Genomic DNA, 18,611 nt, shown 5'->3' with positions numbered 1-18,611 from the left:
GCTAAGAATGGGAAGCACTTGAAGAACTTGCTGATGAAGATCAAGGTTTGTAGCCTTTCATATGGATTACAACCCAACATGAAGAAGACAAAAATCCTCACAACTTGACTGGTAGTTAACATGATAAATGAAAAAAAGATTGAAGTTGTCAAAGATATTGTCCTGCTTGGCTCCATAATCCATGCTCATAGAAGCAGCAGTCAAGAGATCAAAATATGCATCACATTGGACAAATATGTTGCCCAGGACTTCTTTAAAGAGTTGAAAAGCAAGGATGTTACTTTGAGAATCAAAGTGTTCCTGACCCAAGCCATGATATTTACAATATACCAATAGACCTCATGTGCATGAGAAAGTTGAATTTTGAATATGGACAACTGAAGAAGCATGGATGCATTTGCATTATGGTCGTGGACCAAAATATTGTAAGTATGTGGACTGCCCAAAGAACAAGCAAATCTGTCTTGGAAGACATACAGCCAGATCTGTCTTGGAAGACGTACAGCCAGAATGCGTTTTAGAAGCAGGAATGGCAAGACTGTCGCATGTCCTTTGGACATGCTGTCTGTCAGGAGGGACCACCTGGAGAAGCACACCATCGTTCCAGAAGTGAAGGGTAACGAAAAAGCACAAGATGGATCTGCACAGTGGCTGCATGGATGCATTCAAGTGTAGGGACAATTGAGGGGACAGCAGAGTACGGGGCACTGCTTCCCTCTGTGTGTGGCTTGTGGCTGTGCACCGAACTGACTCGATGGCATTTAGCAAAAACAGGGACTGCCAAAAAAACACCCAAATCTTTCTTGAAAGAAGTACATTCAGAAAGCTGCCGAGCAGGGAGAACAGGAAGAGTTCGTCTCACATCCTTTGGATTTTTTATCAGGAGAGACCGATCTCTGCTTAGTAAAAGTTGAAGGGCAGCGGAAAAAGAGGACCCGCCTCCACAACCTCTAGTCAAGGCCAAGCAACGCCCCTTCCTGCTGTTGGCATTCCTGAGAAGTGGGCGGGGAACTGGAGCCCCGCCCTCTGGCAGCCTCTGAGCTGTCAGAGAAAGAACATTTCTGATGCCGAAAATCACGCTCTTGAGACCCGTCGCGTCCACGACTCTCTCCCGTGAGCTTCTGAGTCTCTGTGGGACTAGAGTCCCGTGGAGTGGCGGCTGGTTTCGAATTGCTGTCGCGGAGGTTAGCCGCGCGACGTGTAAGCACTTCCCCCATCAGAGCCCCCAAGGGAAACCGGGCACACCGTGCTTCTCCCCTTATAGCCCCGCGGCTGCTTCCCGGCGACCGTGAAGTGCGAGAGGCGGGGATTGAGGTTTCAGGGAAACTTTCGAGGCTCAGAGACGGGGCGGGGGCGGGGAGGGGCGGGAAGGGGAGGCGCCTGGACTGTCGCCCGCTGGGACGGACAGACGGAGGGACGCGCGCAGACCTCAGCAGAGCCATGAGCGTCCGGGCCTTGTTAGCAGTGGGGGTTCCCCTGGGGGCCGCCATCTGGGCGGGGTGCCATCGCTCGACGCTGCTGCTGGGCGCCCTCGCCTATCTGCTCTTGGTGGATTTCCTCCGAAGGCGGCGCCCCAACAACTACCCGCCGGGACCCTGGGGCTGGCCATTCTTTGGTAACTTATTTGACATGGACTTTGAGCAGTCGCACCTGTCGCTGCAGAAGGTAGGGGATGGTCAAGTTCCCGATCCTGTCCCGGACCCACGGGGGCAGCGTGGGGGTGGCTCGGAATCCCTGGTGTCTAACGTTAAGATCGCCTGATTAGACAGCCCAGTGGCTTTTTGGAAGAAAGATGTACCAGTTTGCTTCCTTCAAGAGAGTAGACGAAGCCTTAGAAAACCCACAGGGGCATGCACACTCTGTCCTAGAGGGCTCCAGGGAGGCCTCGGAGTCATGCTAGAGCGTTTGTTTAGGGTGAACCAAGTTCCCTGATTTGATTTGATTTCCTGTTTTCCTCACCATTCTACTGGTATGATTCTCCCGGTTCTTTACCAAATGCGTGAAATGTCATTCAATCTTCATGAGGAACAACTCAATTCATTCATTCATTCTCTCTCTCTCTCTCTCTCTCTCTCTCTCTCTCTCTCTCTCTCTCTCTCTCTCTCTCTCTCTCTCTCTCTCTCTCTCTCTCTCTCTCTCTCACCTGACAAGTCGATCCCAAGTGACAATAACCCATAGAACTGCCCCTGTGAGTTTCTGAAGCTGTGAATCTTCACCTTTTAAAAGGAATCTCACCCTTCTTCCTGGGGAGGGGCTGACTTGGGGTTAAGTAGCCTAACAGGTAACCCGTTAGGCCACCAGGGGCCCTCCATGTGCAGCAGTGTACCATTAAAAGTTTGCAAGGTGGCAGAGTGGCTAATGGGCTAGCTCCTCACTGCCCAAGCACCTGGCCCCACAGGAAAAAGACTGGGCTTTGTACGCCCTTACAGAGGCACAGCTTCTGAAGCTCCCACAGTGACTCTACCCTCTTCAATAGGGTTGCTGGGGCAGTGTTGACTTCAGGGCAGCCAGTTTGGTTTGCTTTGGGAGGCATGGTGGGCACCTGAACTCTTTTAACTGTGTGGTATCATGTTAAATATTGAAATATTCTGCTTATAATGATTGTCTGGCTACTTTTAATATGATTACTCTTGAAAACTGCCCAACTTTCCTTCTGGGTGGCTGTGTGTCCTGTATGTTCCAGGATGATGATACGAATAACCCGTGCTACTTTCAAGATGGGGCGGCGCTATCACCGCAGCAACCAAGCCCCTCTTCTTTAGCCTTTCCCCCTGAGAATCCACTCTTAAAAAAGTAATCATCTACAAATATTGCCTTGTTTAAACAAATATTTTCCCTCCTAGACTTTAAACTCTTGTCCAAGGCCTGAAGGTCCCTCCTTGATTCATCCTGACTCCACCTCTAGAGTGTCATGTCTCACCAGGGCGCACCCACGCTGGCCTCTTTGAGCTACTTCCTGTTCCCTGAAACACACAAAACCGCTGAGAATGCTCAGCTGGCATGTCCTCTGCATAGTTAGTTACCTGGCTGAGAGACACAATAAAGGTGGTTATAACGATTAAATTAAGACAGTTAATGACCAACCCAAATATGATCCACAGCCGGTGCAGGACAAGTATCAGTCCTCCTTTTTCTGCAAAGCCGGGAGTCCTGCAAACACATCTGTATTATTCAAATACACACCCACAGTCAGCAAGTCGATTCCAACTCACACCGACCCTATAAGACCAAGTAGAACTGCCCCTGTAGAGTTCAGAGACCTCAATTCTTTACAGAGACAGGCAGCCTCATCTTTCACCCTTAGAGCAACGGATGGATTAGAACCTCTGACCTCGCACTGAGCAGATTAATGCATAACCCACTTTGCCATCAGGACGCCTTATATTATCCAAATGCATATGCACAGTATTTGCTCACCCCCAAGGAGCAAACACTCAGTTGCTATCACTGGATTAGTACCATTGTGTTAAAAGTGCATTGTTTCATTTCTAAGGGGTTGAAAGCAACCTGGTTCTCTTTTTGTTAATAATTTCTTGTGATTCTATCCCAAGATATGCTCTATATTGGTAAATATCTTATGTTTACTGGAAAAGAATATATATTCTTTGTTGTTGAATGGAGTGTTTTGTTCATGTCAATTAAATTCTGCTGTGTGATAAACTGAAAACAAACTCAGTGTCATCTAGTTATGTGATTCATAATCACCTTATAGGACAGCATAGAAGAGGCCCTGGGGGCTTTGAAATTGCAACTCTTCCTGGGAGCAGACATTCTTATCTTTGTCCTGTGGGCTCAAGTGGCTGGTAGGTTGGATCCACGAACTGGTGGAATCAAACTGCTGACCTGTGGTTAACAATCTAATTTGTAACCCACTCAGACAACAGGGCTGTACCTTATGAACTGATTCTATTAATTTCTGAAACAAGTGTGTTGAAATGTTGAACCTATTTATAGGGTTTTTCTTCTCCATTTAGTTGTCAATTTTTCATTCAGTTATTTGACATCTCTTGTTTAAGAAATATTCTTTTCAGATTGTTATATCTTGGTCATTTTAAGACATGACAAAAATAATAATTTATAAATTATCAAGGGTTCATGAGGGAGTAAGGGTGAGGGAGGAGGTAAAATGAGTTGATACCAAGGGCTCAAGTAGAAAGCAAATGTTTTGAAAATGATGATGGCAACATATGTACAAATGTGCTTGACACAATGGATGGATGGCTGGATTGTGGTAAGAGCCCCCAACAAAATGATGTTTTTAAAACTAGCAAGAAAAAAATATTGTTATATCATCTTGCTGAACTGACTCTTAGAACATTATATAATGTGCCCTTTGTACCTGGAGCATATGCTGGAACTGAACATTCCTTTATCTTATATTGACGGAACCATTCCTGATCCAACCACTTCACCTTCTTGTGATGAGAATTTGCATGGTATCTGTTTTCTAATCCTTTTGCTTTTAACCTCCTTATCATTATAATGAAATAAGTTTCTATTGGAGGGCATATAGATAAATTATCTTTGTGTTTACACTGTGTAAATTATCTTTTAGCATCATATTAATATGTAGCATAATATAAATATGGTATGACATAAATTTCCCATTCTATGTTTCTTTTATTATTTGTTTTCTTATGTCACTTCTTACCCTATCCTATACTGTGACTGTAAGTTAGAATTGACTCAATAGCAGTAAGAAGTGAGCAAAGGCATCCCTTGTTTTTAAAATAATTTCACTGTAAATTCACATAATTCAATTGATAATGCTTGTGTTTAACAATTGGCTTACAACAATATTTTTGATGGTGTGCTACTGGTCTCTCTTGAGTCCGGATAAGCCAGCTCCAGCATACCAGTGGCCTCAAGCCCCTGGAGACCTTGGATGGGGTCATGGTGTCCACTTACTCAGTGCCAAAGAGACAGGCAGGTCTGCTGGTTATTACATCATGTCATTTGGAACCTTTGGGAAGATGTAGGGGAAGGAATCTTAGGACAGAATGCCCTTGAGAAACTGCTATTCTATTCATTTCAATTCAGCTACACCTAGTCTTCCTTCTCTCTCAAGGATGGCCTTCTACTACAAGAATGGCCAGAACTTGAGAGAATTGCTCAAAAGACCAGAATGGGATCAGAGAAGGGGCAAGATCTCCATTGCCTAAGGAGGGGCAGAGGCCCTGGAGACAGACTGGCAGGAGCTGTGACTGGTACACAGGTGGTCCCTGCCTCTGAGGTCTCTGGCTTCACTGCAGCTCAAGAAAAACAGACATGGTAGAGAGGGGCAGAAGCCTTTATTGGTAGAACCAGCATGGTACCAATGGTGGACTCAGCCAGACACTCCCTTGGTTTCTGCCTTCCTGAGTGGGAAGTTACCCCCTACTTCTGGAAGCGGGGAGTGTCCTGGGCAGGATTAGCAGGCAGAGGTGCAGGGTTGGGATCTGTAAGTGACTCAGGGTAATGGAGACAATGTGGGGTGGTGAGGCTGCCCAGTGTCTATAGACAAGCAGAGGCTTTCCTTGCCCCTGGGCCCATCCTTGCCAAGAAGGGGTTGGGGGCAGGGATGGCTGGGGGAGTGTTCCTCAGGCCTCCTACCGGGCAGTTCTTGCTGTCAGCATCTCCAGGATGTTCTCTGTCTCCTTGATCCTCCACTCAAGTCCTTTAATTTCCCCCCCTACAATTTCCTGTTTCTCTAGCAGCTGGTTGCTAATTGCCTGCTTGGACTAAGAATGAACATTCTGCTTACACCTTCTCACACATGTTAGTCTCATTGACCAAAGTCGTAATCTCTGTGTCTTTAAGATGTGCCTGCTTTTTCAATCTGCTGAACTGTTCAGTGTGTATGTCTGCTGCGTGTCAGAAACTCTGGCTTGAAGCTCTGTAAAGACATTTTTCAACCCATGGCTTAGTGTACACGCACTGAGAGAAGCTTTTTGAGCATATTTCTTTCTATATTCTCATTCATAGCAACCCTGTGGGACAGAAGAGAACTTTCCAATTGGGTTTACCATGTACATCTGTACAAGAGCAGAAAGCCTCAACTCTCTTCCAAGGAGAAGCTTATGGGTTTAAACTGCTAACCTTTCACTTAGAAGCCCAATGCTTAACCCGCTATGCCAACAAGGCTACTTTCTTAGTCATTTACTGGTGCTATATCCAAATGTGCACACGTGGTTTGTTTTAACCCAGGGAAAATTGTCCTCTCACAGTGTAGGTAGCTAAACGTGGGCTTGCAGTCACCACATAGGTCGCAGCCTAGGGAAATGCCCCCTTAGCTAGGATCAGGGCTATGACCTAAGTGAGTGTGTCGCAGTCCCTTTACAAGTGATAGGCTAATCATATTAAATCATATCCTGAGAGATGAGTGTATCATTGCACAACTGCCAAATTGTCTCACCGTACAATTGCCTAGCTATTCATTATAATGACCCAGTCAAGCTGTCACATGTTTGGGAAGACAAGATCCAATTCAGGATAGACATTATTTAAATGTTTACTTTTCTCAACCGTGATTTTGAAAACTCAAGAGGATAGACTATTAGATTTACCTTTGTCTTTAACTTTCTGCTCTTTCTTCATTTGTAATATTTCCAGTTTCCTGCCACTCTAATACCCATTATCTTAGAAGAAATTGTTGAGATGTATTATTAAAAATAAATCTTCTGGCTACAAATTATTTCAGTTTGCCTTCATCTCACCATATATTAATGTCACCCTCATTTCTAGAATTAGCTTCCACTGAATACAGAGTTTTACGTTGACAGCTGTGTATTCCAACTCTGAGAAATGCCGTGTTACTTCCTTTGGACCTCCATGGCTTCTGATGAGAGATTTGTTCTCATTGAAATCGTTGTTCTGCAAAGGCAGTGAGTTGCTTCTCTCTGGCTGCTTTCAAGAATTTTATTTTGTCTTTAGTGTAGAAGTTTCATTATGATGTGCCTTGCTTGATGTGCTAGCATTTGCTTTTATCTGTTTGTTTTGGAATTAGACTGTTTTGTTCACTTAGTTCCTTGAGTGTGCAGGTTTATATCTTTAGACAAATATGGGGGGTTTTCAGCAATTGCATCTTCAGATATCTTCTCTCCTGCATTCTTTATCAATAGTTCGTGGACCTTTGGACTTTTAATATTAATGATAATGAGAGAGTATATTATGAAATATGCCGTGTAAACTCTTTCTTATGCAATGAATTATCAGGTCATAGGATCACTATCAATAGGAAATTGCCCCTCATAGACTGGGACAATAAGCTGGGCTAGGCTTTTAAAACATGACACTATGTTGAACTGTTGTAATTGCTAGGGGCCAATGAGATCGGCTTGACTCCGAAAAACAGTATGGAGAACAGAATGAAGCACCGTTCAGTCCTGCGCCAGCCTCACAGTTGGTATACTTGAGCCATTGTTATAGTCATTGTGTCAATCCACCTTGTCAACGGTCTTGCTCGCTTTCCTTCCACTTCACTAAGCACGATGCCCTTCTCCAGGGACTGTTCTCTCTTCACAACATGCCAGAGTGCGGCGAGAGGCAAAGACTCTTCAACTTTCCTTCTTTGTTTTCCCTTTTCTTTTTTTTTTGGGGGGGGGCGTCAACTTTCCTTCTAAGGATCAATCTAAATGTCTTCATCCAAGACAGATCTCTTTGTTCTCTTGGCAATGTTTCATTAGCACCGTAACTTAAATGCATCAATCCGTTTCAGTCATTCTTATTCCATATCAAAGTTGCACATGCATATGAGGCTATTCGAAGTACCAGGGCTGGGGTCAGGAGCACATGAGTCCTAAAAGGATGGCCCTGGCTCTTCAACATTTGAAAGAGCTTTTGTGGAACAGATTTATAGGTTTGCATTCAAGCGTGTCTCTTCTGCTTTCATGAGCACTGATTATGGATCCAAACAAGATCACCTCAATCTCTCCTCAATTTAGGATGATGTGATCTATCGTCCTCTTGTGAGGGTTTTTGTTTCCTTTACAAGTTGAAGGCAGCAGTCTTTGATCTTCATCAGCAAGTGCTTCAAGCCCTCCTCACCTTGGGCAAGCAAGGCTGTGTCCTCTGCATATCACAGGTTGTTAATAAACCTTGCTCCCAAACTGATGCTGCATGCTTCCTTCTCGGCTCATTAGCTGAGCAGAGAGGTAGAGCACTGAAACACTAAGCTCGCTGCCATCAAGTCCATGCTGACTCATAATGAACCCGTAGGACAGGGTAGAATTGCCCCTGTGGTTACCAAGACTGCAACTCTTTACGGGAGTAGAAAGACCCTATTGTCTCCTACACAGATTTAATGAATCTGGTTTAAAAAATACAACCTTGAAGCGTTCATTTAATCAGATCACAGCTCAGATGCAATTGGATGGAATTTTCATCGGAGGTGTGGCATATTCATATATAAATTGACATGGGGGGAAAGTTAGCCTTCCTCTTGCTTACTTGAATCCAAATCTGCCTTACCAACTTCCAGTTCTTTGGACTTGAGCCAAATCTCATTCTATTGCTTGCTAACCCCGGAAGTTCCCAGCAGCCTGCTGTACTGCTGTCAACCTTGGATTCATTGACTGAAGTTCATTACTGAACTTGAATTCATCTACTGCTGCCTCCACCAGAGAGTAGCCTCCTTGACTCTGGCTTCACCCTCCTTCTTCCTGGTTTCTCATTCATGAAGTCCAGAAAGCTGCAAGAATCCAGAGAACCTCACACTTAGCCTCTTATCCAGAGGAGTGAGGAGACTGGGCCTATTTGCTTCTCTAACTGTATGAGCCACTCAGATATAAATGTCTTGCTTTATATACACATATAAGGATCATGGATTTTGCTTCTCTGGAGAACCCAACCTAACAAATTTAGTAATTACTGAAAGAGCAACAACAAAGAAATGACAAGAAAATTGACAGAAGAAAATGAATAAAATCACGTGGAACAGCAGCAACAACAAACACCACAGCAGCACAAAATCGCACAGCAAAATGACAATGTTACACCTCGTAGCATGGATGAGCCTGGAGGACATTATGCTAAAAGAAAGCAACCAATCACTGAAGGACACATATTGTATGAAGCCATGCTTAAAAAAAATAAAAACATTGTAAACGGTGGCTAGTTGTGAGGTGAGGACGTAAAGGACGTCACTGGCTAGATGGTGGACACAGGTTAAATTGAGTGAACCAAACTGAACTAAGCTCTCTGCCATCTAGTCGGTACTGACTCGCAGCAACCCCCTGTGGGGTCCCCAGCCTGTAACTGATTATGGGAGTAGAAAGCCCAGTCTTTGTCCCGCCAAACTGCTGATGGTTTCAAACTGCCAACTGCGTGGATTGCAGCCCAGCGTGTGACCACTAAGCCACCAGGCATCCTGCCTTGGGTGAAAGGGAACGCGATGTGCTATAAGAGGGAACCTGGCAAAAAATTGATGGAGACAGAGGAAGAGGCAGAGAGGAATGCGCACGGCAAGAATGAAGGCAACAAAGTTAACTAGTGTTCCCCACGGTCCTACAGTCGAGGTGAGCCTGGATGAAGGCATGCGGGCATACCCACAATTTTATATAGGTTTGACAGAGGGTTTAAAAAATCCTTTCATTGGTGCCTCTCACAGCTCATTTGTAGATATGTTGCCATCATTCTTTTCAAAACATTTTGTTTTACTTGGTAACAGTTCCTCACTTTCACACCCCCCCCCCCCCGCCTTCCCCCTCCCTCCCACCTTCCTGAACACGACAAATTATAAATTATTATTTTCATATCTTACACCATCCGCAGTCTCCCTTCACAGTGTTTCTGTTGTTCATCACCCTGTGTGGGGTGGGGGTGGGGTTATACATCCATCATTGAGATTGGTTACCCCTTTCTTCCCCTACCTTCCCCCTACCCTCCTAGTATCGCTACTCCCCTTATTGTTCCTGATGGGTTTATCTGTCCTGGATTCCATGTGTTGATAGTTCTTATCTGTACCAATGTACACGCTCTAGTCTAGCTGGATCAGTAAGGTAGAATTGGGGTCACGATAGTGGGGGTTGGGGAGGTAAGCATTAAAGAACTAGAGGAATGGTGTATGTTTTGTTGGTGCTACATTGCACCCTGGGTGGCTTATCCCTTCCTTGTGACCCTTCTGTGAGGGGATGTCTAATTGTCTATAGATGGGCTTTGGGCCTCCACTCTGACCCCAACCTCGTTCTCATTGATATGATTGTTTGTTTGGGGTCTTCTGATGCATGGTACATGATCCTGTCAACACCTCATGATCACACAGGACGGTGTGCTTTGTCCATGTGGGCTCTTTTACTTCCCATCTAGATGGCTGCTTGTTTATCTTCAAGTCTTTAAGACCCCAACACTATATATTTTAATAGCCAGGCACCATCAGCTTTCTTCAGGACATTTGCTTATGCACCCATTTTGTCTTCAGCAATTGTGTAGGGAAGGTGAGCATCACAGAATGCCAGGTTATTAGAACAAAGTGTTCTTGCATTGAGGAAGTACTTGAGTAGAGGTTCAATGTCCATCTACTACCTTAATACTTAATATATTTACATATGTACATGCATGTATTTATACCTCTAAAAATGTCCTTTGCCTCCTAGCGCTTTCCTCTATTTCCTTTTACTTTCCTCTTATCTCACTATCATGTTCAACCTTCATCCAGCTTTCAGTAATTTTTGTCGGCTGCATTGCACTTGATCAAACTCCACCAGGCATTCTGTGCCCTCCTATGCCATTGATTTTAGATTACTTGTTGTTCACTTGTCCCTGCGTTTTTGGCTCCTCTCTTCCTTTCCCCCACCCTTCCCTTTCCCATGTCCCCCGTAACAATCATTCCCATTATTTTCTTCTCAGGATTGTTTACCCTGCCTCTCTTATATAGATAGACATGAAAAAAAATCTTGATCTGTCTGTTGACCTTTATGAATATTTTCTGAATGAGTCTGATGAGGTGGCAAACCTCAAAGTCTGTTTTGGGGATTCCTCAGGGATGTCATTGTGTTCTGTTGAACTCCTTCGTTTTCTCGCCCCAGTGTTGGGGGTCAGATTGGCCACAATTCTCACACGGTGTCTCCAGGGTTGCACCCCACTAGCACTATAGCCAGTGAGCGGACACCATGCCTCATGGTGGAGCTGGTCCTGTGGTCCTCTCTGTGCAATGGCTGCTTCTAGCAGGATTATGGTCCTTGGGGCTTGGTGGGCCAGGATGCGGTCCACTCTTACTCTCTCTCTCTCAATCCTTCCCTCTTAGTTTGCTCCTGTGTGCTCTGAGCAGAGCAGCCCCTCTCCCCGAGCTGTATCTTCAGAGCTGTCCTCTGTAGCTCATTCTTCTGGGGGAGGGGGTCCACAAAGCTGGGATTGGGGCCAGCCCCACAGAGACAGAGGATTTTTTTTTCACCATTTAAAGTTTTAATTTTAATGCTGGTTGAATCTTCAGACATTATTGTATGCCTGTCATCTTCTTTAATCCCAACCCCTTTCCCCCCTTTCAAACCATTTAATTATCAAACCAATTAATCCAGACATCATGTCATTCCATAGTTCAATCATGTAGTGCCTACAATTGCTACCACATTCAGTTGCAAAACGTTTTTTGCTTCTTGTTGTACTCCTTCATATCAGTTCCCTATTACCCACCCACTTCTCCTACCATTACCCACCCCCCACACACAAAGTACCTTCTTTCTAGTTATGTCTCTATAGATTCACCCACCCTGGATTTACATACCAATAAACATAGTAATATATATAATAGTCAAGAAAGCTACCAACAATGATAAAGTCCAACAGAAATAAACCACTATATGTATATTAAAAAAACAAAATGGCAAATATTAGAAACCAGATCAAGCATAGAGTGTATTAAAAGGGAGATCAGATGACAAGACTTTCACTCTTCAAGTCAGATTGGTCATTTTAGCCAATTATAATCATCCCTACAACAGTACCTGATCACCAGGTTAGTCCCATCCCGCAATTACAGTTAGAGGGAACTCACTAGAATCTCATTCCCTGTGAAGATCCTGCAAGTCTATGTCGGGCTTCTTCTCCTGTCCTCCATAGCTTTCTGCTCACCATGGCGACAGGTTATCTTTACATAGGTATTTACTTTACCTTTGCAGCAAACATCTCCAAGAATGTGGTGGATCACATGGGGCAATGGTAGGTTCAGGTTAAGGTTAGGGTGTTGTTGTTTGGATTTTATGTCAACTTGGCCGGTCTAGGGTTCTCTGTGGTTTGACAGTTGAGGCCTAGTAATTCCCCGTGATGTGACCTAGCGTAATGTAATCATTTCATAATGGCATCTGCTGTGTGCATCTCAGGATTTGAAAGAAGATCACGGTGCGGTGCAATCTGCCTACTCTTGTCACAGTCCTAAGGCAATTGAAAGGAGGTTTACTAGGGGTGGTGGTGTCGATCTACTACCTACAGAGATAGTTGCTATGGAAATTGTGCTTGCTTGTTGGCTGGGTCTGGATTCTGTATCGGTTTCATCAACCTCTGATTCTTTGGACTTGAGCCAAGAGGCAGCCATATTATCTGTCTATTCCTGGAATCAGCAGCAGCCTGCCTTCTGAACTGGCAAACTTGGATTCACTTGCCTCTCTCAGACCTGCCTGTTGAAGTGGATTAAGCTACTTTTCCAATGTGGTGTTCCTGCCAATCCTGACTTCATCAGCTGGGCCCAGAGGCAACTGAAAGAAATGGAGTCCTTCTGTTCCATACCATGACTGCAAATTGAAACACGCTGGCAGATAAGAAGCCGAGGGGTGTTTATTTGCTCAGAGTCATCTCTGACATAGACATATTTAGAAAATCTTTGATAAATAACCATTCACTGTCATTCATTGCACATCCGCACACCTCTAGCTGCCTCTGTGTGCATACGCACGAGTGTACCTAAAGTCTTCCAATCACTCGCACTCTCTACTCTTTCAATATCAGTAAACTAGGTCTTGGAGCATGCAAGCTTCATTTCATTGTGCTTCGATCTTAACACTAGGATCCTGGTGGCATCTGCTCCTACATTAAATATCATGCAAGAATGGCATCCTTCCATCATTCCTTTGGACTAACTTCCGCTAACAAGCTTCATTCATCTCTAAAACATTGTTAGTAGGGGAAGTAACAAGATTCAATCCCAAATTGGTCTTCCTCTAAGGACCTACATTCTACTATGAAATATAGAAACACACAGAATCAAATAGAATTTTGAGGTCATTTGCCTTCTCTGCCATCAGGGGAGTTCTGGTTCATGGTGACCCTCTGTATAACTGAGTGAAATGCTGTCCAGTCCTGTGCCTGTCTCAGAATGATTTTCTTTGAGCCAACTATTGCAACTGCGGTGTCAAACCTCTTTTACACTGGCCCTATACTCAAGCAAGCATGGTCTTCTTGCCTCTCCTGATCACATGTCAAAGCAAGCTAGATGAAGGAGCATGCAAGTCAGAAACTTAAAGGGGCAGAAAACTACCCTATTGAGTTACTATGAGTCAGCATCGACTCAGTGGGAGTATATTTGCATTTTTGTTTTGTATCTTGGTTGGGTTTGCGTGTGTGTCTGTGTGTTGTGTTATAAAATTCTTGGGTAATTTCCTCCACCACTAATTAACTTTGTCACTTTGCCCCAACTGCTTCATCATTCCTTTTCTGAAAGATGAGATGAATCATTCCCACTGTAGTTTGGCCAAGATTAAGTGAGGCCAAAGTTGAAAGGAGGTGGTGAATAAGGCAAGCAGTGATGGGACTCGTTGACCCAAGTGCCTTCCTCTCACACATCCCTGTGCACCAATCCCCTCTATTGGGGTGAATGGGGGCACAAAGCGCCCATTCAGTCCTCAGCCACTTGTTCAGTGGCTCAACACCAGGCCCCAGAAAACAAAGTTCCTTTCTTCTTGCTGTGCTAAATCTTCCTCACAGAACATTTGAGAGAGGACCAGAAGCCCCTGCCTTTAGAGTTGGAGAAATGAGGCTCAAAAGAAGTGAAACAAGTTCCCCAGCAGTTGCTCTTTTTGTTGTGGAAATGGATAATTTTTATGAACAAGTCATTGCTTTTGCAAAATCTGTCATGCTATCTCCAGCTTCATATCTATCACCAAATCCATATTTTCCAACTACATATATTTTGGTCTCAAGAGATTGGTCTTTGAGATCACTGATGTGTATATTCATGGTTTCAATTCTTCACTTTTTTTCCTTCAAAACGTTATCCAGTCCTGATATCTCAGTGCTTGCCTTTTCCTCAAGAGCAGTCCGGGTGCAGTATAGCACCAATGAAACATACAACTTTCCTCTAGTTCTTTAATGCTTCCTCTCCTGCCCCCCACTATCATGATCCCAATTCTACCTTACAAACCAGCTAGATCAGAGGATGTGCACTGGTACAGATAAAAGCTGGAAACTCGGGGAATCCAGGACAGATAAATCACTCAGGACCAATAATGAGAATAGTGATGCCAGGAGGGTAAGGGAAAAGTGTGGGGAGAAAGGGGGAGCCAATCACAATGATCCACATCTAACCCCCTCCCTGGGGGATGGTCAACAGAAAAGTGGGTAAAGGGAGACATCGGTCAATGTAAGGCATGAAAGATTTTTTTATGGATTATCAAGGGTTCGTGAGGGAGGAATGGTGGGGGGAAAAATGAGGAGTTGATACTAAGGGCTCTAGTAGAAAGAAAATGTTTTGAAAATGATGATGGCAACAAATGTACAAATGTGCTTGACACGATGGATGGATGGATGTACGGATTGTGATAAGTGTTGTATGAGCCCCCAATAAAATTATTATTTTTAAGGAACCATTTCCTCTTGTTTTTGCATGCACACAGAGATGACTATGGATCCAAGATGCAGTGTTACTCTCTCACTGTTTGGGAGTGACCAGAACTGCCCACAGCCCTGTGGTAGGGCCTGAAGTCAAGGCGGGCGTGGTCACTGAGCAATACCTGGTCCTGGGCAGGAGTGATGGCAGGAACAGTTGAGTATTGCCCTGGGAAGATGCTGAGCTCAAGGTCAGGGAGTGCAGGCTAATGATCGATAGAATTGAGACACATGGGGAGAGAACAGACTATCCTAGCCCAGCTGCATTTAATGACTATATGTCTGAGCAGGGCACAGTCTCTTTAGATTACTCCCTTCTGGACGGCAGCCAATAGCCAGGCAGGTGATGCAACTCTGAACCTCGGTCTGCAGAGAGATGGAGGTAAACTCTCCTGTGCCAATTCCCTCGTATACAATATCACCTGATTTTGCACTCCCCTAGGATCAGGATGTCCTCATTGCACGCCAGCAGGGGGGTGAGAATTAGTCTCCAGCTGATTTGGATCTCTATCTGCCCTGCATGTAGCGGGTGGGCTATGGCTCTTTCAACCCTCGGGGGCTGGAACCTGTGAGTTTTTTCATCCAAGTTTAATTCTTTTTATCCCTCCCCAGGTTACACAGGACCCCTCAAAAGTATGTTGGAGGGAAAGTGTTTTCCCTCCTTGGTGTGAGTCAAGGTGTCCACTCTCCTTTCCGCCTTCTGAAACCCAGAGGGCTAGCAGGGCCATGGTTACATGGACATCCTGTTTAGGCTGCCCAGAATCTGTAGTCTGGTTATGGTTTGGGGGGACATTGGAGTGGGGTGGAGTAGGGACACAGTTCTTTGCTCTTGTTCCTCCCTCAGAAATACCTGGTTGTCAATGGTAGAAGTTTCCGTGTTTCTGGGGAGGTTTAAAACTCAAGTTCTTTAGTATTTTCTGCTTTCTAAAGTTGTCTTTGAAGGGGAATATACAACTTGCAGTTATATGGCCATGTTGGATCTTGTCCATCACTTGATTTTTTAGCTTCTACATCTATGGCAATTGATTGTGGATTACAATGAAAACCTTGACACCTTCGAACTTTTCTGTCTTGATCATGAAGCATATTTGTACGATTGTGAGGACTTTGGGTTTCTTTATATTGAGATGTAATCAACATTGGTCTTTGATCTTCAGAAGTCAGCCTTTATCTTTCCATTGTCTAGTAAAAGTCAAAGACTGTATCTTCTATTTAATAGATATTCTGATTTACTATGAATTTTTTGTTTTGTTTTGCTACACCAGCTTACAGCAACCACAACTCAGCCTCTTCTCGGCGTCTGAGTGCTCAGCTCTGACTCTCCTTTCCGTGGAATCTAGGACAGTTGTTTATGTATTCACAGTCACATCAATGGGGCCTCGTTCTAGGAACACACAGTGGCTAGTCACTCAATTCATACTTTTTGGCTGTATCACTGAATGTTTCTGAAAGAGATCCCAGCTCCTGTAGGGAGTGCATTTTGAGCCTCCCGCAGAGGAGGAGGAGAAAAGGCGACAGAGAGAAACTCCTATCAGACCACAAGTCGGCATTTTGACAGAAGTGGTTATAATGATCAGTTTTTTTCAGTGTGAAACTGAGCCACGGAGAGGCGGTGGCACACAGCACAATTAGTCTTTCTGTTCTGCTGGAGGCACATGGCTGAACTACGCCCCCTCCCTGCAAACACACACACACACACACACACACACATCCTACTGTCACAAGCCCTTGCACCTACTCACTCACACCCATGCTTCCTGCATACATAGACGTGTGTATATTCAACTGTGCCTAACTATTTTTCAGTTTGTGAAGAACTATGGGAGCATTTTCTGTCTGGATTTTGGAGGTTTGCATGGTGTTTTTGTAACTGGATTGCCCTTAATCAAAGAAGTCCTTGCAGAAAAGACCCAAAGCATTGTGAATCGCCCTGTGACCCCGATCCGAGAGCGTATTTTTAAGACAAATGGTAAGTGTGTGGTTTAATGGAAGATTTGTCTGTTTGATGTTACTATCGGCTGTTAAACGTGTCCTCGTGATTGAAATTCGTCAACATTCCCATAGACCAGGCTCATTATAAATTCCTGCAGTTAAAGGAGGCTGCCTGGCCATTTTCTCGATGTCAGCCCTCTGCTCTGTGGAGATGGGACAACAAAGGAGAAGAGAAGTTGCTATCAGAAAAGTCTGGAGTGTGTAGTGTCTCAGGGTCATTGAAAGGTCGTGTTAAGAAAAGTATGTCTAATGCTCAAAGATCAAGCTCAAGCGGCCTGTCCTGACAGCAGGCAGAGGCTCCTCCACTGCATGCAGGAGGGAAGAGGCGCCAACACCAGATGTGAAGAAGGGGTTGTGGAGCGCTCTGGAGGCGGAGAAATGGAAAGGAGTGTATTTTTCATTACCTGAGATGCAAAACACATGACAACCTATTGAAAACACTGAGTTTTGAATGCCACCTTTACTTATATCCTTTTCCCCTGCATCCTTCAAAACTTAATTTATACAGAAGTTTTCCAATAGAACTTTCTTACCACCTCAAGACCATGGCTTTTGGCCTGAGTGAATTCTTAGTATTTACCAAACTACACCCTCTTAAATACACTCATGTGACTAGTAAGGAAAGACTTCCGAGTGGCATAAACCGGAAAGTGGGCTCCTGCTCAGCTGCTTCCTAACTCTGCTGCCGAATGGTGTATCCTCTGTGTCTCTGCTTTCTCATTAGTGAAATGGGGATGATATTTATTCCTACTCCATAGATTTTATGCTTACTAAATTACAGGATATCTGAAAAACAGTAAGATGCCTGAGATGGCAAGAATTCCGCAAATGCTAAGCCATTGTATTCAATGCTTTGGGATTCTTTCTCTGAGCTGTGTTTCATGTGCTCAGTGCCCCCTCTTGTTCCTCCATTCCACACCCCTGTATCATTGGCCAGATATTAACCTTATAGAAACAGAATGCACAATACTGACTGTCTTTGTCCCAGGGTTGATCATGTCCAGTGGCCAGGTATGGAAGGAGCAAAGGAGGTTTGCCCTGACCACACTGAGGAACTTCGGTTTAGGGAAGAAGAACTTAGAAGAACGCATTCAGGAGGAGGCTCGCTGCCTTTGCGAGGCAATAGAAGAGGAGAAAGGTGAGTCTTTCATAGGAGAGGCCTCAGAGTTTATCTCATTCATTGGTTGAATGTGCCTAAGTATATCTCCTGTGCTGAGCCCTGGGCTAGGCACTGAAGCTGCCATAATGAAACACTAACCGTGAATCCTGCCCGCGTGGAATTTATTGCAGAAAGACTGGCATTGCACACATTAGTGAATTTAAACCCTGACCATCGATTTGACTCCCCAAGCATTGCCTAAGTTCTTGCAATGTGATAGATCCTGTGCAGGGGACTGTCTCCAGTACGTCGCATGCTGTATGTGATAGAGAAGACTCTCCTTAGAAGCACCCTCATTCTGAAAGAATCCATGTCTTCCTTCCTCTGCCTCCAGGACAGCCTTTTAACCCGCACTTCAAGATCAACAACGCAGTTTCTAACATCATTTGCTCCGTTACCTTTGGGGAGCGCTTTGAGTACCAGGATGCTCAGTTTCAGGAGCTGCTGAGGCTGCTGGATGAAGTCATGTTTCTAGAAACTCAAAGGTTTTGCCAGGTAAGCAGTGCTTGCTCCATTTCAGTTTAAGGAAAGCAGGGCTGTTGCCAGATGCATCTGGGTATTCATCCCCCTAAACTAAAATCTCTCTAAAGCCAATTAAAATTCATGTGTTGGTTTCATGGTTTTTAATAATATTAAAATGTCCACACCAAGAACATTTCTAACGTTACTG

The 18,611-nt window shown here is 44.5% G+C and overlaps 1 protein-coding gene across 1 annotated transcript in view; it reads left to right on the top strand.

Annotated features, from left to right (window-relative positions):
- The first annotated feature begins 1,438 nt into the window (after nt 1-1,438).
- LOC142435893 (cytochrome P450 2J2-like) overlaps nt 1,439-18,611 on the top strand; it is a 48,147-nt gene continuing 30,974 nt past the window's right edge. Inside the window, exons 1-4 of the mRNA XM_075539943.1 lie at nt 1,439-1,665; nt 16,597-16,759; nt 17,771-17,920; nt 18,276-18,436. Coding sequence (XP_075396058.1) covers nt 1,441-1,665; nt 16,597-16,759; nt 17,771-17,920; nt 18,276-18,436 — 699 coding nt within the window. The 5' untranslated portion in view covers nt 1,439-1,440. The remainder of the gene's footprint in view (nt 1,666-16,596; nt 16,760-17,770; nt 17,921-18,275; nt 18,437-18,611) is intronic.

Source organism: Tenrec ecaudatus, chromosome 1, assembly GCF_050624435.1.
Source record: "Tenrec ecaudatus isolate mTenEca1 chromosome 1, mTenEca1.hap1, whole genome shotgun sequence".
Taxonomy (NCBI): Eukaryota; Metazoa; Chordata; class Mammalia; order Afrosoricida; family Tenrecidae; genus Tenrec; species Tenrec ecaudatus.
This window is presented reverse-complemented; position numbering and strand designations above follow the sequence as displayed.